This window comes from Bos indicus, chromosome 6 (assembly GCF_029378745.1).
Source record: "Bos indicus isolate NIAB-ARS_2022 breed Sahiwal x Tharparkar chromosome 6, NIAB-ARS_B.indTharparkar_mat_pri_1.0, whole genome shotgun sequence".
Taxonomy (NCBI): Eukaryota; Metazoa; Chordata; class Mammalia; order Artiodactyla; family Bovidae; genus Bos; species Bos indicus.
Genome location: NC_091765.1, coordinates 102,940,645 through 102,964,322, shown reverse-complemented (window position 1 = coordinate 102,964,322; position 23,678 = coordinate 102,940,645). Strand labels below are relative to the sequence as shown.

The 23,678-nt window shown below is 43.4% G+C and overlaps 1 protein-coding gene across 2 annotated transcripts in view; it reads left to right on the top strand.

Moving 5' to 3' along the window:
• The first annotated feature begins 9,854 nt into the window (after positions 1-9,854).
• The window catches only part of HSD17B11 (hydroxysteroid 17-beta dehydrogenase 11), a 48,976-nt gene continuing 35,152 nt past the window's right edge, over positions 9,855-23,678 (top strand). The window contains exons 1-2 of one of the 2 annotated variants that reach the window (XM_019963072.2): positions 9,855-10,220; positions 21,322-21,429. In XM_019963072.2, the coding sequence (XP_019818631.1) occupies positions 9,963-10,220; positions 21,322-21,429 (366 nt within the window). In that variant the 5' untranslated portion in view covers positions 9,855-9,962. The remainder of the gene's footprint in view (positions 10,221-21,321; positions 21,430-23,678) is intronic. The other variant, XM_019963071.2, reaches the window with a different exon arrangement.

Below are 23,678 nucleotides of genomic sequence, written 5' to 3'. Positions count from 1 at the left end.
TGCAGTCCTACCCAGCCTCCCGGCACCTCAGCCCCCTGAAATCCTCTGTGCTGTGGCCTCTTCCGTGGGTCTGCCCTCGCCACTTCCCCAAACATCTCATCGGGTTTTTTTTCTCCTCCGGTTTGACAGTGCAATAGGACAGACACGTGGACTGTTAGAAGAACCAACCAGCATTACTCGCTCCTGGAAAAGGAAAGCAGGAGCTCTGTGTGCTTAGGGCGAGCTGTGGAGACCTTGGTTTTATTTTAGAGAGAAGGAAGGTGGGTCTCAACTGCCTCTCCCGGTTTCTGTGAGGGCTTGGCAGAGGCTCTGCTGGAGTTCACTGCTGCTCTGACCCCTGGGGGACGCTGCCTCCCTGTCCCCTTCCCTGGCAGCTGGTGAATTTGAACACAGTCCAGACAAAGCCCATGGGACTGGCTTGAAGGCCTCAGAGCAGGAAGGCCTCTCAGGAAACCATCTCCAGAGCTGCAGCAGCCGCACAGCATGCTGAGTCCAGCCCTCAATGCCACCCTGACCCCATTTTTAAGAGTGGTTTATGGTCGTCCTTGAAGTTTGATAATGAAAAGTTCTCTAATATTCCATGCCGGGTGGTTGAATCCTGCAGTATTCTAACTTGACAGGGTGAGCTAGATACCTAAGAGGATGTGGCCAGAGCCAGGCTGGGGACAGGCACGGACAGCCTGTCTGCCTCACTCCAGCTTCATCCCTGCCACTTCACTGCACTGGTTTAGAAGGTTTGGGGACACAAGACAGGCCAAAGGGCAGTTTTCCCAGCTGACTCACCCCGGCAAAATCAGAAAAAAATAAGACTGCCTGAGAAGGCAATGGCACCCCACTCCAGTACTCTTGCCTGGAAAATCCCATGGGTGGGGGAGGCTGGTAGGCTGCAGTCCATGGGGTCGCTAGGAGTCGGACACGACTGAGCGACTTCACTTTCCCTTTTCACTTTCATGCATTGGAGAAGGAAATGGCAACCCACTCTAGTGTTCTTGCCTGGAGAATCCCAGGGACGGGGGAGCCTGGTGGGCTGCCGTCTCTAGGGTCGCACAGAGTTGGACACGACTGAAGTGACTTAGCATAGCATAGATGGGAAGGAAAGCTAAAAAAGAGGGGATGGTGTAGGCATGCATTCTTAGTAGTATCCAACTCTTTGCAACCTCATGGATTGCAGCCTGCCAGGCTTCTCTGCCCTGTCCATGTCCTATATGTATATATACATGTAACTGACTCACTTTGCTGTTACAGTAGAAACTAACACACCATTGTAAAGCAACTCTACCCTATAAAAATTAATTCAACTCCAATTTTATGCTAATTAAAATAGCCTGCTCAAGCATACATTGTACTTCTGCTTTAATTATTAAAGAAAAGGGTACACTGACCAGAAGTAAAGAATGTCTGTCTTAAAAATAAAAATGGAATGTCTCCTTGGAATGCCAATACTGGTACTCCTTCTGTGTAAGACTCCCTTCCCAGGTACTAAGGCCATACTGATTCACTATGGACATTCTGATCTGTTTTTTGAAAACTTGAAGGACTATATTCCTGACATGTTTGCTGTTCTTTGTTCTGATAAGACATAAACCTGTCCTGTAAATCATGCTTCTCCAGAGTAGTTCCTCAGAGTTATCTGAGAATCTGTCATAGGGGCTGTGGACCTCAGTTTGGTGCAAATAAAATTCTTTACTATTCCAATGATAGTTTGCTTATTGATTATTTTTATTGACAAGAAAAATGCAAAAGGAGAGAAATGACTTAGGATTTCCATGGTGGTCCAGTGGTTAGGAATCAGCCTTGCCAGTGTGGGGGACAAGATTTCGATACTTGGTCTGGGAAGATAGGTCCCACGTGCCACAGAGCAACTGAACCCACGTGCCACAACTTCTGAGTCTGCTCACTCAGGTATGATTCCTCCCAAGGCAAATTGCTCTAAAGCTGTGAGCCTGTGAAACCAGCATGCTATGTGCTGCCGAAATACAATGACGGGACAGACGTAGGACAGGCAGTCCCATTCCAAAAGGGAAAAATAGGAGCGAAGACAGAACAGGTCCCAGGTAAGTGCTCAACAGTAAGAGAAGCCACCGCAGTGAGATGCCCGGGCAACTAGAGAAAGCTCGTGTACAGTGGCGAAGACCCAGAGCTGCCAAATAAATAAATAAAATTTTTTTATTAAAAAAAAAAAAGTAGAACATGAAGACTTGGGAAACTCTCAGCCTATTTATGTTGGGGAAAATGAGAAAGCAAGATTGAGACAGAAGGCTAAGGGTGTGCCCAAGTGATTGTTTCTTAGGGCGACTGATATTGATCAACCATCTCAACAGAAGTTATTCTCGAAGAGAGCCAGAAGAATGAGCCTGAAGGCAGTCCGGAGATCTTTAGGGCTGCCCGAACTCTCAGGAGCCCAGAGTACAAAGGCTCTGGAGGTAGAGCAATTTCAAAAGGGGGGCCTCCTGCACCTACAGAACCTTGGCATGCCCTGCCCAGAGTGGCCTCACATCTTAGGTTCATTGCTTGTACTTTGGTGCATGCCCTTTGGGCACAGTGGGTGTGGGTTCCAGCTAGCCGGTAGCTGCCACTCCAAAGGTAGCAAGCTCTGGCAACATCAGTGCAGCACTTCCTTCATCAGCAGAGTGCAAGGACCCAGGGGCACGGCTGCCTCCACCTAGATTTCAAAGGGCAGGGCCACCGCAGAGAGCCTGCTTTAGGGTCCAGTGGAGTGAGGGTGGGGCACTCCACTGACTCCAGGCGGCAGAGTCACCTGCACTTGACCTCAACCAGGAAAAGAGGCAGAGTTAGGACTGCAGCCCCAGTGGGCATGGAAGACAGAGCGTACAGCTGAAGAGGATTATTCTTTAGTCTCTAAGGCTTGGTTTTGTTTGATTCATTAGGTTTTAGACTTACCTGGGATCTGTTCTTTCTTCGTTCCTGTTTTTCCCTTTTGGAATGGGATGTCTATCCCATGTATGTATCCATTGTATTTTGGCAACACATAGCATATTGGTTTCACAGGCTCACAGCTGGAGAGCAATTTGCCGGAGGAGGAATCATACTCGAGTCTCACTATCTTATTTCAATAATATATAAATGAGACTTTGGATTTTAGATTTCGTACTAAAATGAGTTAAGACTTTCGGCTGTTGGTATGTAATGAAGGTGTTTTTCATGTGAGAGGACCATGAATTGGGAGGGGGCAGGAGTGAAATGCTATAGATAAATGGGTGTGATCTCTTAGACATGACATCCAAAGAACAAGCAAACAGAAATATACTTTATTGAAATTAAAAAAACACTTTTGTGCATCAAAGGACACTATCAAGCAAATGAAAAGACAACCTGAAGAATGGTAGAGAGTATTTGCAAATCATATATTGGATGAAAGTCCAGTGTTCAGGCTATATAAAAACTTAACGACCAAAAGACAAGTAACTCAATTTAAAAATGGGCCAACGGGGACTTCTCTGATGGTCCTGTGACTGAGACTCTGCATTCCCAAAGCAGGGAACCTGGGTTCAATCCCTGGTCGGGGAACAAGATCCCGTGTGCCACAACTAAGATCCAGTGCAGCCAAATAAATAAGTATTTTAAGATGCATAATATATATGTAAATAGGAATGGGCAAAGAAAATACACAGATGGTCAACAAGCACGTGGTAAGCTGCTCAGGCATCATTATTCAGTCCAGTTCAGTTTAGTCGCTCAGTCGTGTCTGACTCTTTGCGACCCCATGAATCGCAGCACGCCAGGCCTCCCTGTCCAACACCAACTCCCGGAGTTCACTCAGACTCACGTCCATCAAGTCAGTGATGCCATCCAGCCATCTCATCCTCTGTCGTCCCCTTCTCCTCTTGCCCCCAATTCCTCCCAGCATCAGAGTCTTTTCCAATGAGTCAACCCTTTGAATGAGGTGGCCAAAGTACTGGAGTTTCAGTTCTTTCCAAAGAACACCCAGGGCTGATCTCCTTCAGAATGGACTGGTTGGATCTCCTTGCAGTCCAAGGGACTCTCAAGAGTCTTCTCCAACACCACAGTTCAAAAGCATCAATTCTTCAGTGTTCAGCCTTCTTCACAGTCCAACTCTCACATCCATACATGACCACAGGAAAAACCATAGCCTTGACTAGACGAACCTTTGTTGGCAAAGTAATGTCTCTGCTTTTCAATACGCTATCTAGGTTGATCATAACTTTCCTTCCAAAGAGTAATCGTCTTTTAATTTCATGGCTGCAATCACCATCTGCAGTGATTTTGGAGCCCAGAAAAATAAAGTCTGACACTGTTTCCACTGTTTGCCCGTCTATTTCCCATGAAGTGATGGGACCGGATGCCATGATCTTCGTTTTCTGAATGTTGAGCTTTAAGCCAACTTTTTCACTCTCCACTTTCACTTTCATCAAGAGGCTCCTTAGTTCTTCTTTGCTTTCTGCCATAAGGGTGGTGTCATCTGCATATTTTATTTATGCTTAACTATAATACCATAAATAAAAAAATGAGATATGCCACATGTCATTAAGTGAAAGAAAAAAATGAAGCCTGATTGTGAAGCAATTATCCTTCAATAAAGAATAAATTAATTTTAAAAAAATGAAGCCTGAGTTCTGCTGGCCAAGTTCAGCAAGGTAACAATCCTGAGGACCAAGGACAGAAATTTGAGGGAAAGGTGACATTTCAAAGTAGGAGGCCCTCATTATATGGAAGTCTGAGATGATTCAACATACTTTAGTAAATGTTACCACCCTTTTGCTAATTTGAATAAGTGCTATGACAGTCCTAGTTTGACCTCATAGGGTCAGACATTCTCCTGCCCTGTAAGAAGAAGGAGCTAGTTGTAAGCCTAACAATCTTTTCCTCCTCCCCCACTCATGTGGATTATAAAATTGTAGCCCACTTAATCCTGGAGTAGAGCCCCCTTGCCTGCATGCTTGCATCTTTCACAAGCATCCTCTATTAATATATCTACATCTTGCTTACCACTTTGCCTCTCATTAAATTCCTCCTGCACTGGGACACAAAGAACCTGAGCCTCAGTAAGTCCAGACACCAGGTGAGCGATTCTGATTAAAAGACTGTGGGTTCAAGTCCCAATCTGAGTTTAGGCTGGGTTTGACTCTGGGCATGTAGGTTCAACTCCAAATCAGAAGTGCATGGTTTCACTGTCAAACTCTGAAGTATTTGGGTTAATTCAGACTTGACTACAATAAAGGCTTTCAGTTTTGTCGGAGACTCTTGGTCACATCTGCACAGCTTGCTGCTGCTGCTGCTGCTAAGTCACTTCAGTCGTGTGTGACTCTGTGCGACCCCAGAAACGGCAGCCCACTAGGCTCCTCTGTCCCTGGAATTCTCCAGGCAAGAATACTGGAATGGGTTGCCATTTCCTTCTCCAATGCATGAAAGTGAAAAGTGAAAGTGAAGTCGCTGAGTCGTGCCCGACTCTTAGCGGACCCCCTGGACTGCAGCCTACCAGGCTCCTCCGTCCATGGGATTTTCCAGGCAAGAGTACTGGAGTGGGGTGCCCTGTACCAAATCCTATTCTGAGCATCCTATAAATATCATCTCATTGACTCTTCGTAATAATCACAATACAATAGATACTATTCTTTTTCTTTTATGGATGAGAACGCTGAAACCAAATAGTTATATAACTTGCCCCAAGTCACAAATAACAGTAAGTAATTAGTTGAGCCAGGATTGAACTTCAGGCCATCTGGCTCCAGAGTCTATTCTTTTAACACTTTGCTCTGTTGCCTCTCAAGTAACCAAGTATAAGTAGGCCATACATCCACCACACACACACTCTTCCACCCCATCTACCTGCCTACAGAAAACTGAAATAAAAGCTTCACTGGAATACTTACCCAGAAGAATGTCCTATAGTATTTGCTGTAAATAGCCCCTTCCCTGGTGGCAGAGTAGTAAACAAATCTACCTGCGATGCAGGAGACACAGCTTCCATCCCTGGGTCAGGAAGATCCCTTGCACAAGGAAATGGCAACCCACTCCAGTATTCTTTCCTGGGAAATCCCATGGACAGAGGAGCCTGGTGGGCTACAGTCCATGGCGTTGGAAAAGAGTCAGACTTTAAACAATAATTTACTATAAATATTCTCTATATAATATTTTAATGCTAATATGACCCTTTAAATTGATTAGACAACAAAATAACTCCTTGACTCACTAATAGATAGTGATGCACAGCTTACAAAACATGAGATTGGAACAGCAAAACTCTTCCCCAGTTGGTCAGAATTTCCTTTATTCTGCTTAGTTGCTGATGAAGCAAGTAACCTTGATAACATTGAATGGATTTTAGAAAGTTTAATGAGCTTAACCAAAATAGAGCTCACTATTCGAAAATGAGGGCTCTTCTTACATGGATCAACATAATTCTTTTTTCCTGAGTAGATTTAGGAGCAGGATTGAAAATAGCCTGCCCCAGTAGCTGCCTGAGTCATACCCACTCTCAGGACACAACTCAAATCCAACTTTCTCAAAAGTCTTTCCTAACCACTGAAATCAATCTCCCTCTCCCTCAGGGCTCCCCAGGAGGCTCAGTGGTAAAAGAATCCACCTGCCAATGCAGGAGACTCAAGAGATCCCTGTGTCAGGAAGATCCCCTGGGGTAGTAAATGGCACCCCCCTCAAGTATTCTTGCCTAGAAAAGTTCATAGACAAAGAAGCCTGGTGTACAGTCCATGGGGTCGCAAAGAGTCAGACATGACTGAGCACACACGCACGTGCAAATATTTGCTTGTTTTCCCCAGGGTAACTTATTGGTCTGACCTCTTACTTAGACTATAGATTGCTAAGGAGATGTCTTTTTCACTACTTCATATCCCTCACCAGGCCTTGCATATAGGTTGCATAATAACATTTACTGAATTGGATTAAATAGAATTGATGTGGTGTGCTCAGTCATGTCTGACTCTTAGAGACCCCATGGACTGCAGACTGCCAGGCTCTTCTGTCCATGGAAATTCTCCAGGCAGAATATGGGAGTGGGTTGCCATGCCCTCCTCCAGAAATATAATTGATAGTAATTCCTTAACAGTATTTTAGTAGAAAGAAAAAAAAGACACTAAAAGAGTCTGCAAAAGACAGCTAAATTGATTAGAAGCATTTGATCTGAGAAATAAAACAGGGTAGGTCTGGGAATTCCCTGGTGGTGCAGTGGTTAGCCAGGAACGGGGGAGCCTGTTGGGCTGCCGTCTATGGGGTCGCACAGAGTCGGACATGACTGAAGCAACTTAGCAGCAGCAGCAGCAGTAGCAGTGGTTAGGACTCGGCACTTCTCACTGTTCGAAGTCAAGTCCTGCAAGCCTCATAGTGTGGCCAAAAAAAAAGCAATAAAAAAAAACAAACCCAAAACAGTGTAGGACTAGGGACTGTCTTTTTGTTATCTTTCCTGTTGAACCACTTCAAACCAGATATATTCATTACTTTGAATTCATAAATTCAATACTTACTAAAGAAAAAATACTCAGTTGGATAAGCTAATATCTAAATTCTTCCAGTTCTAAAATTCAGACTTTAGAGCCAAGAGTGAAGGCTTCTATCCCAGAAGGACAAGATAACTATTGGAAGTACCTCCTTCATCACAACCTAGTCATCATTTCTGCACAGTCCTCCTCAGTATTCTTTAAAGTAACAGCGCAACTGTCTTTACTGATCTGTGTAATTACGAAGTTTCATGGGCTTTTGTTTTGAATCCATTAGAACTACTTGAGAAATAGCTGGTATGAGAATACTCTCTGTCTTCCTGAAAGCAAGACATAAATCTCCCCTGTGAAAGGTACTCTACTATCATAAACTTGGATTTGGCAGCTACAAGAAAAAATTGCAGAGACTATTCAGAATTTTCAGGAAATCTATAATGGAATTCTACATTGTGGAACTGTCACTTTATCCCCTATAACAGTGTAGCGCTGTTTAAATAAGAGGGAGAAATGAGTGTGAATTATTTGTGAACTTCCATTTTCTGTGCTCTCCCTGCCTCTTAAATATAAAGGGTGACAATTAGTGATCCACATGACGGAAGTCTCTTTCCAAGCAACGTTGTTGCTGCTGCTGCTGCTGCTAAGTCGCTTCAGTCGCGTCCGACTCTGTGCGACCCTATAGAAGGCAGCCCCCCAGGCTTCCCATCCCTGGGACTCTCCAGGCAAGAACACTGGAGTGGGTTGCCATTTCCTTCTCCAATGCATAGTGTCTCACAAAAAGCCCCATTTCAATTACAGTCAAGAACTGAATTGAGGGGCTTCTCTGGTGGCTCAGTGGTAAAGAATCCATCTGTCAATGCAAGAGACATGGGTTTGATCCCTGATCGGGGAAAATCCCACATGTCTCAGAGCAACTAAGCCAGTGTGCCACAACTATTGCACCTGTGCTTTAGAGCCAGGGAGCCACAGCTACTGAAGCCCACTCACCTGAGAGCCTGTCCACAACAAAAGAAGCCACCACAGTGGGAAGCTCAAGCACGGCAACTGGAGAAAAGCCCACCCAGCAACGAAGGCCCAGTGCAGCCAAGAACAAATAAATAAATAAAAATTAATTTGTTTTGGAAAAAAAGAACTGAATTGATAGATAACTAATAAGAACCTACTGTATAGCTCAGGGAATCCTACTCAGTGCTCTGTGGTGACCTAAATGGGAAGGAAATCCAAAACAGTGGGGTATATGTATACCGATACCTGATTCACTTTGCTGCACAGTAGAAACCAACACAACATTGTAAAGCAAACATACTTCAATAAAAATTAATTTTTAAAAAAAGAACTGAATTTTTAAAATACATATAAGGGACATTTATTAAGCTCTTCCTTCACACGAGACCAGAGTTTGGGTCTTTTATTTCAATAAACAATATGTAAGATTTTTGTTTAAATCACCACTTATATATATTGAATACTCACACACACCAGCTACTAAACAAGATTACACAGGTAATCTTTAGGCAAGGTGATCTTCTTCCCACTTTATTATTTATCTGGGGGCAATGATGTTTTTAACCTGGATAAAGATACAATAACTAAAGCATAATATATGTTTTTTGCAAGTTCTAATAGATGGAGTGAAGAAAAAAAAAACAAAAAGAACAAAAACCTTATCCAAATCCTGTTCTTTCTTGTGGAAACAGTCTTCCCAGATATGATCAGAATGTTCCTGGGGCTTGATTATTGCTGCCCTTGAAAGGAAAGGACAAAACTTCCTCGTCCTCCAGAAACCTGTGCAGAGTTCAAACTGAAATCTGGTATAGCGTCCTTTTCTCAGCCAGCAAGAACAATTGGCCTTCTCGCGAGATTCCTTTTAAACAAGAAACCACATCCGCATCCCCTAACCAGGGTGGAACGTGAACGTGAAGTAGTACAGTCGTGTCCGACTCTTTGCGACCCCATGGACTGTAGCCTACCAAGCTCCTCTGTCCATGAGATTTTCCAAGCAATAGAACTGGAGTGGATCGCCATTTCTTTCTCCAGGGGATCTTCCCAACCAGGGATCGAACCCAGGTCTCCCGCATCGTAGACAGACGCTTTACTGTCTGAGCCACCGGGAAAGTCCTAACCAGGGTGGGGGAACCGTCAAGTTTCAAGAAAGCCTCTGGACTGAGGACACTGGCAGTTATCCTTGTAACTTTAAAAGGAATTGATCACATTTACCAAAACAAGTGGCAACTAACCCTCCAAGGTCAGCCCGCGAGACCAAGAGAAAGTGAGGAAAAGATAAGCCTGGAGGCGCACCCACAACTAGAAGCTTCGCTCTTGGCTGGGTTTTGTCCCTCCCAGATTTCTGAGCTGGCGAGCAGTCTCTCCGCACTGCAGCCTGAGCCAATTGCCAAAGACCTAGCCAAGCCCAGCCCAGCGGAAGGAGCGGTTTCGGAGTTGTTTGTTTCTCTGCGATAAAGGAGCCCTTCCTTGTTCTCGCTTTTGTGCTCGCCAGTCTTTAACGGAACGGTCTCCCAGAAGCAATTTAGAATGACTGGTAAAACGAAATATACCCAAAGCTCGCAGCAACAAAAAAGGATACAGTTCTTTCTGGCCAGCTTCCTGCTTCTGCCCTTTCTGCTCGTCTGCATCGTAGAGTCTCTCCTGAAGCTTTTTATTCCTAAGAAGAGAAAATCAGTCACCGGAGAGATTGTCCTTATTACCGGAGCTGGACACGGTATTGGCAGGCAGACTGCCTACGAATTTGCCAAACTTAAGTGCAAGCTGGTCCTGTGGGATATAAATAAGGTAATAGTGCTTCCTGTGTTTTACTTTCTAGTTCCTTTGATCTGTGGTGCATTTTGCTGGCAACAGCCCCTTACAGCATTTCTGTTAAGTAGGTAGGAAATAGAAGGGGGAAAACATACTCAATGTGTTGATGTTCACATGATAAACGAACCTAGAGGATGTAAGATTTCCAGGTACTGCTTATCACTAATTTGACATTGTAAATTTATCTTCAGTTCAGTTCAGCTGCTCAGACATGTCCAACTCTTTAAACCTGATTTCACTAATCCCTCTGGCTTTTATTTTTTGACTGCTGGGCAGCATGTGGGATCTTCCCCAACCAGGGATCAAACTTGTGCCCCAAATAGGGATCAAACCTGTGCCCTCTACATCGGGAGGGTGGGGTCTTAATTATTGGACCACCAGGGAAGTCCCTGATCCCTCTATCTTATCCTGTAGGAAAAGTCATAGTTTTAGCTAGTGTATTAAAAAAGAGGTTTGCACCTATTAAGAGAAAAATCTTACGGTTACTAAGTACGTTTAAAAGATACCCAACAGAAAGCAACGTTACTCTGTCATAGTAATTTCCAAGAGAAATTTTTAAATCACCTTTTAGTTAAAAACAATGAAAAAAAAAAAAACCAACTTTCAATGTAATTCCCAGAAAAGGTGTACCCGAAGGAAGGGAGATGGACTTAGACTCTTACCTTTTATTATTTGACCAGTGTTGGATGGACAAAGGGATTTGGGAGAGCCACACGATGCCAAGAAACACCATCCCTTACACAATATCCAATGCTATAAATGAATTCAGGGGGCCGAGAGCTAACCTGGCTTCCCTGGTGACTCAGAGGAAAAGAATCCACCTGAAATGCAGTAGCCGCAGGAGACGTGGGCTCAATACCTGAGTGGGGAATATCCCTTGGAGGAGGGCATGGCAATCCACCCCAATATTCTTGCCTAGAGAATTCCATGGACAGAGGAGCCTGGCAGGCTACAGTTTATAGGGTCAAAAAGGGTCTGACAAAACTGAAGCAACTTAACACACGTGCACAAGAGCTACCCAGTGAGTGATTGAGATGCCATCAACAAATACCGTTCACTGTCTGTTGCCCAGATGTTAAGAACACAGTGGCAAGCAAGAGATAGAGTCCTCTGCTCTCAATCTCATAGGGAAATAAACATAAATAATTACATGTGAGTGAAAGGTAGAAACTAGGCCCAACCTCCTCTGGACGTGGTCACAGCAGTAAGCGGCAGGCAGAGTGGTGTGGTCAGATGAACTCCACACTTCATGGCTAACTTACTCAGCATCGTGGGTAGCTTCCTAGAGCCTTAGGTTCCTTTACTGCAAAAGCAATAAAATAAGCATACTTTCCTTAGAGGGATGGGAAATAAATAACACACACAAAGCATGTAGTGCAGTGTCTGCCACGTGGTTAACACACTAAGTGTTAGTTATTCCGCCACATAATGAAGTTTAAGCTAAAGTTCAAAGATGTATGAGTTTGCTTATGCGTCTGGATTCGTGACTCCCAGAGCCTGGTGCTAGTTTGTACGAACCTTTTTCTAATCTGGAGTGAAGTATATTTGGTGGTGGTGGTTTAGTCGCTAAGTCGTGTCCGACTCTTTCGACCCCACAGACTGTAGCCTGCCAGGCTCCTCTGTCCGTAGGATTCTACAGGCAACAATACTGGAGTGGGTTGCCATTTCCTTCTCCATTACTCAACAAATATTTATTGAGCACCTACTATCTGCCAGACACTGTTCTAATGCAGAACTGAGGATACAGCAGTGAGGAAAACGTTATGAGCTAGGGACAATAAACACTATATACTAAAATATGTAATTGTTGGATGTTGTTCAGTACAATTGAAAAATAAAACGTGAAAGGGGATAGGGACTCTGCCTGTACTGTGGGGATGGCAGAGGTGGGAGTGTTGATCTTATTCAGAAGGCCTCACCAAGATGGAGGCAGTTGAGTCAAAGTCAGAAGAGGCTGAGGATACAGTGAGTCCCTGGGTTATCTCTGCAGAGAGGGATCCACAAAGGCAAAGCCTGGCACAGAAGGGAGAGAAGTGAAAGAAAGCTCTGTGCTCCTGTTTGGGTGCAATAGTAAATATTAGCCACCAGCCACTTGTGGCTGTTGAGTGTTTGAAATGTGACCTGGCAGAATTAGGATGTGCTTTAGGTACGCATGGCTTCCCTGGTGGCTCAGACGGTAAAGAATCTGCCTGTAATACAGGAGACTAGGGTTTAATCCCTGGGTCGGGAAGATCCCCTGGAGAAGGAAATGGCAACCCACTCGGGTACTCTTGCCTAGAAAATCCCATGGATGGAGGAGCCTGGTAGCCTACAGTTCATGGGGTTGCAAAGTTATATAAAATGAACTAAATTAAAAAAATTTTAATGTGCTACTAGAACAGTTAAAATTAAATATATGTGGCTCACATTATATTTCTGTGGGATGGCTCTGGTCTAGAAACTGAAGGAACAGCAGCTTCAATCATGAAGGTTCCTGTAGGCCATTTGTGCTTCAGCTTTTACTAGGGAAGCCAGTGGAGCGTTTGGAACCCAGTTTCTTTGAAGAGGTTTCTCTGGCTGCTGGGTTGCAGGGAAAGCAGATAGGAGACTATCCAGGTAACAGATGGGCTTCCCTAGTGGCTCAGCTGGTAAAGAATCCACCTGCAATGTAGGAGACCTGGGTTCAATCCCCTGGGTTGGAAAGATCCCCTGGAGAAGGGAACCACTACCCATTCCAATATTCTGGCCTGGAGAATTCCATGGACCCCATAGTCCATGGGATTGAAAAGAGTCGGACACGACTGAGCAACTTTCACTTCACTTCAGGTAAGAGATAATGTCGGCTTGTCAGACCCGGCTGGTAGTAGCAGAAGTGGTCAGAAAATTAAGGATAATATAGGGAGCATGTATTATGTTAAATTCATTTAATTTAAATAATTTATCTTTTACTTTGAGATTATGTTCTTTCTACTCTTTGGTGGATTATGTATAGTTGTTAGGGGAAGCACACTGATTGAAACCGCCCACCCTGGCCAGGCACCATAGTAACCATTTGCATGAGTTGTTTTATGACAGGAGATCCTGATAAGGAATAGGGAACTAATAAGCCACCACTAACCGGAAGAGTTCAGGGAAGGTTAAAAGGAGACACCGAGTGTCTGTCCACTTCCCAGAATCCCTCTCGCTAGCATCCATCTTTGCTGAGCAATGCGTGAGCCACCAGAAAAGACTCTGAATTAGAATGATTGGCCAAAGACCACCTGGAAACTAATCTCATCACCATAAAACCCGAGACTGCGAGCCACACGGCAGAGCAGCTCTCCTGGGTTCCCTTACCCTACTGCTGTCCACCCGGATGCCCTTTCCCAATAAAATCTCTTGCTTTGTCAGCACATGTGTCTCCTCGGACAATTCATTTCCAACTGTTAGACAAGGCCCTGGAAGGGGTCCCCCTTCCTGCAACATACAGATATGAATCTATTGTTCAGTCACTCAGTCATATCCAACTCTTTGCAATCCCATGGACTGCAGCACGCCAGGCTTCCCTATTCCTTCACTATCTCCAGGGGCTTGCTCAAACTCATATCCATTGAGTTGATGATGCCATCCAACCATCTCATCCTCTGTCACCCCCTTCTATCTATATATATCTATTTATTTAACGAAATTATAGTGATCGTAAATATAAATAGCTGCTGTGTTAGTTTTTAACATCCTTAATTGGCTAAATAAAATTTTGACTGTCCTAGTTCCGTATATTCACCCGTCTACTTTTCATGGAGCTTACAGATTTTAAAATTATGAAAGTCTGAGAACACTAAATCTGACTGGGAAGGAGAGTAGGTGGAAATTTCAAGCAGGCCAGGCAGCAGAACCTGGAGAGGTAAAACTCTGGACTGGTAGATCTGTGGAGAATGAGAAAGAATGTCAAAGAGAGTTTAAGATTGTTTTAGGACCCAATTGAAAGGGTAGGGAGGGGCCATATCAAATGTTTTTCACCTGTTGCTGCTGCTGCTAAGTCATTTCAGTCGTATCCGACTCTGTGCAACCCCATAGATGGCAGCCCACCAGGCTCCCCCATCCCTGGGATTCTCCAGGCAAGAATACTGAAGTGGGTTGCCATTTCCTTCTCTAATGCATGAAAGTGAAAAGTGAAAATGAAGTCGCTCAGTTGTGTCCGACTCTTAGCAACCCCATTGCAGCCTACCAGGCTCCTCCATCCATGGGATTTTCCAGGCAAGAGTACTGGAGTGGGGTGCCATTGCTTTTCACCTAGGGAACAAAGATTGTTCCCGGGGCAATTTCAAGGGTTAACTCAAGTGGCAAGGATAACAATCTCCAACTCTCCAACTATCTCCAAGTCTCCAACAATCTCCAGCTCTCCAACAGTCTCCAACAATATCCATCTCAGAATGTGAGGGACAGAGGTCTTCATATTCATCATGAAGTCTACAAAAGAATTTGAATTTAGGGAGGGATTGAGGATGTCTTCTCCTTTTTTATTCTGAGGCTAACACCATGAATGATTCATTCTGTTTTATGCAGATAATCCCATACTTCTTTTTTCTTTTGACTGCACTGCACAGCAAGTGGGATCTTAATTCCCCAACCAGGGATCCAACCCGCGCCACCTTCATTGGAAGGTGAAGAGTTTTAGCTAGACCGGGAAGTCCCAGTCTACTATTTCCTGACCATTCTCACCCCCATACTTGGTTAGGGAAGCTTGGAAAGATAGATTTACAATAAGGAGTGAGCACATAGTATATATCAGACAGCAAATTAAAAAGCAGAGACATCACTTTGCCGACGAAAATCCATATAGTCAAAGCTATAGTTTTTCCAGTAGTCATATACAGATATGAAAGTTGGACTGTAAAGAAGGTTGAGCACCGAAAAATTGATGCTTTTGAATTGTGGTCCTGGAGAAGACTCTTGAGAGTCCTTTGGACAGCAACAAGATCAAACCAGTCAATTCTAAAGGAAATCACCCCTGACTATTCATTGGAAGGACTGATGCTGAAGCTGAAGCTCCAGTACTTTGGCCACCTGGTGCTTAGAGCCAACACATTGGAAAAGACCCTGATGCTGGGAAAATTGAGACCAGGAGAAGAGGGCAACAGAAGATGAAATGGTTGGATGGCATCACCAACTCAATGGTCATGAGTTTGAGCACACTCCAGGAGATAGTGAAGGATAGGGAAGCCTGGCGTGCTGCAGTTAATGGGGTTGCCAAGAGCCTCATAAATGACTGAGCAACTGAACAACAACAACAAAAATTTTTTTGAATGATAAAGTGTATTAATGAAGAATTGGAAAATAGTATTAGAAAGAATCAGAAAAACATTATGGTTAGTCATCTAGGTAATAGGCAGAAGGTTTTAGTACTGGGGATAGAGGGCAAAGAGTGATTCACGAAGACTAAAGAAGAGCCCAGGATTTAAATTTGAGAACTGAATTCAATACATCAGGGCAAAAAAGGTTACCAAGGGAAATCCTGAAAAATGATGAGGAGTTCCACTGTGCTGAGAAAAATGTTAGGGAAGGAATGCATTCTTTCTGCAAGTCTGCTTGTTTTTTATTTTTATTTTTTCAATGTGGAATCTTAGTTTCCTGATCAGGGATTGAACCTGACCCTCCTGCAGTAGAAGCACTGACTCTTAACCACTGGGCTGCCAGCAGAGTCCCAATATTTTTTCTTTCTATTTTTTTCTTTTTTTGGTCTTTAAGTTTTTATTTCTAGCTCTAGATTATTCTACATGCTGTACAATATGACTTTGTATGAATCTTCTAAAATTTAGTTCTCTAGTCACACAGTGATAAATATTTGGAGTTGTTTTCATTTTTTTCTTAATTCTCTGCAAATAATGCTACACTGTAAACTATTGTTCATGTCTTCCTGCATATAACACCACAAGAATGTGATGCAAATATCAGTCCCAACTATCAAAAGAAGTTTATGTCAGTTATTCAGTTAAATATTCAGTGGACATTAATGATTTACTATTAGGGCTTCCCACGTGGCTCAGTGGTAGAGAATCTACCTGCCAGTGCAGGAGACATAGGAGATTTGAGTTTGATCCCTGGGTCAGGAAGATTCCCTGGAGTAGCAAATGGCAACCCACTCCAGTATTCTTGCTGGGAAATCCCATGGACAGAGGAGCCTGGGAGGCTACCATCCAGGGGGTCACAAAGAGTTAGACATGACTTAGCAACTGAGCGTGCAATAAACCTGGACACTGTCTAAAATTTTTTTCTGGAGGAATTCAGAACTTAAATTTGTTGCATACTTCAGAAGGGGTAGAAAGGAGACCTAGGCCCTAAGAGAGGAAGACCAAGGAAATTTAGGAAAAGTGAGGCTGCAGATGTAAATAAAGGAAGGACCTCTTTGCCTCTACACACTGTCCACTGACAGAGAAAGCCAACCAGTAATGAGCAAATCTCTGAAAATAAAATAAATAGTAAATGGATTTTATTATAAAATTTGCTCCAAATAAGACCTGAATCTTATAAAGGTAAGACCCACCACCCCTGCCCCACCCCCCAAATCAGTCAATATGCTTTTTATCCTTTTTTTTAAATCGTGGTAATATATATATAACATAAATTTTTTCATTTTAGCAATTTTTAAGTACAGTGGCATTAAGTATTAATACATTCATAAATGTCAAGCAATGATCTCTATTGCCCATCTCTAGAACTTTTGCATCATCCCAAATGGTAACTCTACCATTAAACACATTCTTCCCACTTCTCTCTCCCCTAGCCCCTGGTAGCCACCATTCTACTTTCTATCTCTGTGAATTTGACTCCTCTAGGTAGCTTGCTGCTGCTAAGTCACTTCAGTTGTGTCTAACTCTGTGTGACCTCATAGACGGCAGCCCACCAGGCTCCCCTGTCCCTGGGATTCTCCAGGCAAGAACACTGGAGTGGGTTGCCATTTCCATTTCCAATGCATGAAAGTGAAAAGTGAAAGGGAAGTCGCTCAGTCGTGTCCAACTCTTCGCAACCCCATGGACTGCAGCCTGATAACTGGAATTATATAATATTTGACCATTTGTATCTGGCTTATTTCCCTTAGCTTAATATCCTCAAGATTCAGCCATTTTGTAGCATGTGTCAAAATTTTATTCCTTTTGCAGGGTAAATAGTATTCCATCATATGTATATTCCACATTAATAAAATATACTTTTCAGGAAAGTGTTAAAAGCTGACTGTTAGATACAGGAAAGTAACCTAAGGGTTGTTGTTTAGTTGCTAAGTCCTGTCCATCAAGAATACTGGAGTGGGTTACCATTTCCTTCCCCAGGAGATCTTCCCTACCCAGGGATTAAACTCACATCTCCTGCGTTGGCAGAAGGATTCTTTACTACTGAGCCATTTGGGAAGCCCAAGATAAGGGTTATCTGAGATATTTCTTTGTTTTTGCTTGTTATTTTTTCCTTTGGCTATGCTGCTTGGTTCGTAGGATCTTAGTTCCCGGACCAGGAATCAAACCCGGACCGTGGCAGTAAAAGCGCCAAGTTTTGACCGCTGGGCTGCCAGGGAATTCCTCCTGACCTTCTTGATGTCTCTTTGGGAGTAAGTGCTCCTCAGCACAATAAACTATTGAGTACAATTTGTGTAGGAGATTTCGGCAAAGGGAAAACACCCTGTTTCCTTTAACTGCCCCAATAAGTTCACTGCACAAACTGCTACTTCTTTCCTTAGCTGTCCAAATTTGGTTTTTCTGCAAGAGCAATTGCTGTTTCCCAGCAAATTTGCACACAGGTGTTCTGTTTACCCATTTCCCCCTGGAAAAATGTAGTAAATTCTGTTACTGCATTTGCTGAGGTCAGTGTAGTAAGCCTGTCCACTCGTGTACTAGCTGAAAATAGTCTGGGCATACAGGTCACAGACCGAACCTCTCCCCAGGGTGTCTTTTGAGACATTCTTCATAGAAAAGTTAAACAGTGGATCAAGAGCAAGCCAACAAACAAGCAAAGACAGAAACAAAGACAGGGACTTCCCCGGTGGTCCAGTGGTTAAGACCCTGCCTTTCTAGTGTGGGGTCACAGGTTCCATCTCTGGTCAGGGAACCTGGATCCTAGCTCACTTCGTTGCTTCGTTTGGTGAGGCAAAAAACAGAACCCTACCATCTGATCCTGAATTTAAGGTGGCTCAAAAGCAATGCCCCCACTTGAGATCATCATTGCTTGTCTCAAATCTGCTCTCTTGTGATTGCCAGCTGACATGTAGCCAAGGACCAAAACTGAAAATTAAGGCATCAGCCTTGATTCCCTCCCACCTTTTTCATCCAGTCACCAAATCCTGATGCTTTTGCCTCCTGGAGATACATTTTAAAGATTATTTTCTTCTCTACACCCTTTCAACTGGAACCACAATTCAAACATGTATCATCTGTTCTGAAACTGCCTGCTAACTTTTCTCACTTCCTTCAGTATTGACCCCTAAAGTCTGTCCTCTGTACATTTTTTTAACAAGTTTGTTTGGCTGTGTCGTGTCTTCATTGCAGCACGTGGGGTCTTTGTTGCATCATGGGGGGTCTTTCATTGTGGCTTACGGACACAGGTTCAGTACTTGCGACAGGCGTGCTTAGTTTCTTCTCCGCATGTGGGATCTTCATTCCCCGACCAGGATTTGAACCCTTGTCCCCTGCATTGCAAGGCTGATTCTTAACCACTGGACCACCAGGGAGGTCCCTATCCTCCATACATTAGAAAGAGTAATCAACAGAATACACAAATTCGATTCTGTAATTTAATCAGTGGTTCTACACTAACTTTTTGGATAAAATGTAATACGATATCTATTGCCCTTTAATCTGGACTCTTGCTGGCCTTGAACATTATGACCCAACAACAACAGTCTGCTGGTGCTTATCTTGTAGGACCTTTCTCCTGCCAGCCCTGTGCTTACACTGCTGACATGCCGTTTCCCCTCTTTCTGCCTGCCTGCTCTCCTCACCAGCTCAGGGGCCTCTTCTAGAATGACATTGCACACTCCTCCTCCTTATTCCCATAACTCTCTTTATATTATTATACTTAACACAATAAATTACTTTGAACCATATTAAACTGCCAATATTCAGTCCTTTATTCCAAAGAAGTAGCAATTTCATATGGTCCTACCTAAATGTTAGGGCTTTCCTGGTGGCTCAGACAGTAAAGAATCCACTTGCAATGCAGGAGACCCAAGTTCAATCCCTGGGTCGGGAAGATCCCCTAGAGAAGGGAATGACAACCCACTCCAGTATTCTTGCCTGGAGAATCCCATGGACAAAGAAGCCTGGTGGGCTACAGACCATGGGGTCACAAACAGTCAGATATGACTAAGGAGCTTAACACTACCTAAATGTTATACTTATTTTATGTTGTTTACTACACTGAAAATTCTTCAAGAGATGGGAATATCAGACCACCTGACCTGCCTCTTGAGAAACCTGTATGCAGGTCAGGAAGCAACAGTTAGAACTGGACATGGAACAACAGACTGGTTCCAAATAGGAAAAGGAGTATGTCAAGGCTGTATATTGTTACCCTGCTTATTTGAAGAGGAATTAAAAAACCTCTTGATGAAAGTGAAAGAGGGGAGTGAAAAAGTTGGCTTAAATCTCAACATTCAGAAAACGAAGATCGTGGCATCTGGTCCCATCACTTCATGGGAAATAGATGGGGAAACAGTGGAAACAGTGGCAGACTTTATTTTGGGGGGCTCCAAAATCACTGCAGATGGTGACTGCAGCCGTGAAATTAAAAGACGTTTACTCTTTAGAAGGAAAGTTATGACCAACCTAGATAGCATATTCAAAAGCAGAAACATTACTTTGCCAACAAAGGTCCATCTAGTCAAGGCTATGGTTTTTCCTGTGGTCACGTATGGATGTGAGAGTTGGACTGTGAAGAAAGCTGAGTGCCAAAGAATTGATGCTTTTGAGCTGTGGTGTTGGAGAAGACTCTTGAGAGTCCCTTGGACTGCAAGGAGATCCAACCAGTCCATTCTGAAGGAGATCAGCCCTGGGATTTCTTTGGAAGGACTGATGTTGAAGCTGAAACTCCAGCACTTTGGCCACCTCATGTGAAGAGTTGACTCATTGGAAAAAACCCTGATGCTGGGAAGGATTGAAGGCAGGAGGAGAAGGGGATGACAGAGGATGAGATGGTTGGATGGCATCATCGACTCGATGACATGGGTTTGGGTGAACTCCGGGAGTTTGTGATGGACAGGGAGGCCTGGCGTGCTGCGATTCATGGGGTCGCAAAGAGTTGGACACGACTGAGCGACTGAAATGAACTGAACTGAGCTTGCTGAAATCTGGATTTTATCTCATTCATATGTGTGTCTGCAGGTTCTGCTAAGCACAGTGACAATTGAAATGTTGGAGGAATGGATGACTGAATGAATGGATGAACTGTAGTTAACTTATTATTTATGTATTTTGCAGCCAGAAGTTGATATTCATGAATAGTTTTTAGTGACATAGAAAGAAATCTCAATATCATTTTTTAAAGCCTGATACAGAATACACAGGGCTTACCAGTTGGTGCTAGTGGTGAAGAACTCACCTCCCAATCAGGAGACATAGGAGATGAGGGTTCAATCCCTGGGTCAGGAGGATCCCCTGGAGGAGGGCATGGCAACCCACTCCAGTATTCTTGCCTGGAGAATCCCATGGACAGAAGAGCCTGGCAGGCTGCAGTCCATGGGGTCCCAAAGAGTCGGACACGACTGAAGTGACTTAGCATGAACATGGCGTACACACATACATAGAGTCACAGAGTATGATACAACACTGTAAAGCAGCTATACTCCAGTAAAAATTACCTTTAAAAGAGTATGTGAAATTCATGAATGCACGTTCAGTATTTTAAGACTTTTGTCTTCTTTTAAAAGCTTGCTTTCAATTCAGTTCCAAATAAAGAGAAACTAGTTGTAGTACCGAGAGTGAAGTGTGCCTATATCCCTGTCAAAAATACATCAGTTAAATTCTTGTCCAGTCCTAGACCAGAAAATCTGAATACCCTCAGCTGTTTTCAGCTGTGTGTATAATCCGCTCATGTCATTTATCTTGTTCTTCTTGCCCTTCGTTGCTTTTTGCAGCATGGACTTGAGGAAACAGCCACCGAATGCAAGAGACTGGGTGCAAAGGCTCATACCTTTGTGGTAGACTGTAGTAACCGAGAAGATATTTACAGCTCTGCGAAGAAGGTAAACTTTCTTTAAATTTGGTTCCAATCGTATCATGCCAGAACTGGGGAGGATTTGGGAGATGATGCAGTTATGATGTAGGCAAAGTAAACAGAAGTTTTGTGGTTCCTCCAAGGTTGTCCAGCGAGCCAGTGGCAGGCCCCGAACCTGGAACTGAGACTCCCAGACTGTAGTGTGTTCTGGAGTTTTCCAGGGAACTTGGTAAAAATAAATATGCACCCCGGGGACTTCCCTGGTGGCCCAGTGGTTGAGAATCTGCCTTGCAGTGCAGGGGACATGGGTTAGATCCTTGGTTGGGGAACAAAGATCCCACATGTCGTGAGGCATCTAATCCAGGGCGCTGCAACTACTGAGCCGTGCAGTCTGGAGCCAGCAGGCAACAAGAGAAAAGTCTGGTTTCACAACCAAGGCCTAAATGCAGCCAAATAGATAAGTATTTTTTAAAATATGTACACCAGAGGTTTTCTTGTAGTTGGCCAAGGGCTGAACCCGGGAATCTGCATTTTTAGCACCCTCCACACTTAAACTTTGCCCATCTAATTGTGCTGCGGGTGAATCTTTGATGACCTGCAAAATCACTGACGGGATCTTCTGAAGCTCAAAGAACTGGGTTAGTAAATTAGGATAAACCGAACTGTTTATCAGGCTTTGATCATATGTAAATCTACAAAAAGCTATGACAAACCTAGACAGCTTATTAAAAAGCAGAAACATCACTTTGCCAACATAGTCAGAGCTATGATTTTTCCAGTAGTCACGTACAGATGTGAGAGTTGGACCATAAAGAAGGCTGAGTGCCGAAGAATTGATGCTTTCTAGCTGTGGTGATCGAGAAGACTCTTGAGGGTCCCTTGGACTGCAAGGAGATCAAACCAGTCAATCCTAAAGGAAATCACCCTGAACATTCACTGAAAGGACTGACTCTGAAGCTGAAGCTCCAATACTTAGGCCACTAGATGCAAAGAGCCGACTCATTTGAAAAGACCCTGATGCTGGAAAAGATTGAGGGCAGAAGATGAAGGGGCCAACAGAGCACAAGATGCTTGGATGACATCACCAACTCCATGGTCATGAGTTTGAGCAAACTCCAGGAGATAGTGGAGGACAGGGAAGTCTGGCGTGCTGCATTCCATGGGGGTTGCAGAGTCGGACATGACTTAGTGACTGAACAACAACAACAAACCTTTTTCTAGAAAGCTAGAAAGTTATTTTCCTCTTCTATATACAACCGAGATGTGCTACATATGTTAGGGTTTTCCACTGAATGCATTTATGCACATCCTTGTTAACTAATTACTGTAATGGTAGAAAGGTCATTTGGACCTGGGAAAAGTCTTTAAAATATACATTCCTGGACCTCACCTCTAGATACTCTGATTCAGTACAGTATGAAGAGTCCAATTCTACTAGACTTCAGAATCTCTTTGTTTAGGAAATGTTAGATTTGGGAACCTTTTTACTCTCTCTTCATTTTTTTATTGGGCACACTGTGTGGCATGTGGGATCTTAGTTCCCCGACCAGGGAGCACACCCGTGCTCCCTGCTTTGAAAGCTAGGAGTCTTAGCCACTGGACTGCCAGGGAAGTCCCAACTTCTATTTTTAGATTTTAATTTTTACTTTCAATCGGATGCCTCTTTATCATTAGTGATGCCTGAGCTAAGTCAAAAGAATAAGTAGAATTTACCCAGGCAAGTGATGGGAAATGGCTTTCCCAGAAAAAGGTGCAGTGAGAGCAAGGCCTGTAGGTAAGAAATACCTGCATTTTGTTAAATATCTGTTAAACATTTGTTAAAAATGCAGATATTTTATCTGCATTTAACAATGACTGTTTTACTTAAGGTAACAGTGATTCTCCTTCATACAGTTGAATGCTCTTTCAATTAATAGTAACTGTGCAACTTTGAGCAAGTTGCTTAACCTCTCTGTGCCTTTTTTCTTCATCATACACTTTAAATGGATGTGTTTATTATACTGAAGTTTATTATATAAAAGGTTTTTTAAAAATCAACAAACTTACAGTTTAAATATATAAGGTCTTTCTTTCTTTTTCCTCTGCCTAACTTTTCTCAATTACACATGGGGATCGCAGCAGTATCTACTTCATAGGGTTGTTATGAGGATTAACTGGATTAATGATGCAGACTTCTTAGAAAAGTACCTGGCACTTAGTAGCCACTTTGTAAGAATAGTTGTTAGTATTAATAGAATCATCAATCTAATAGAATCACCAATTAGTAGAATCGCCAGG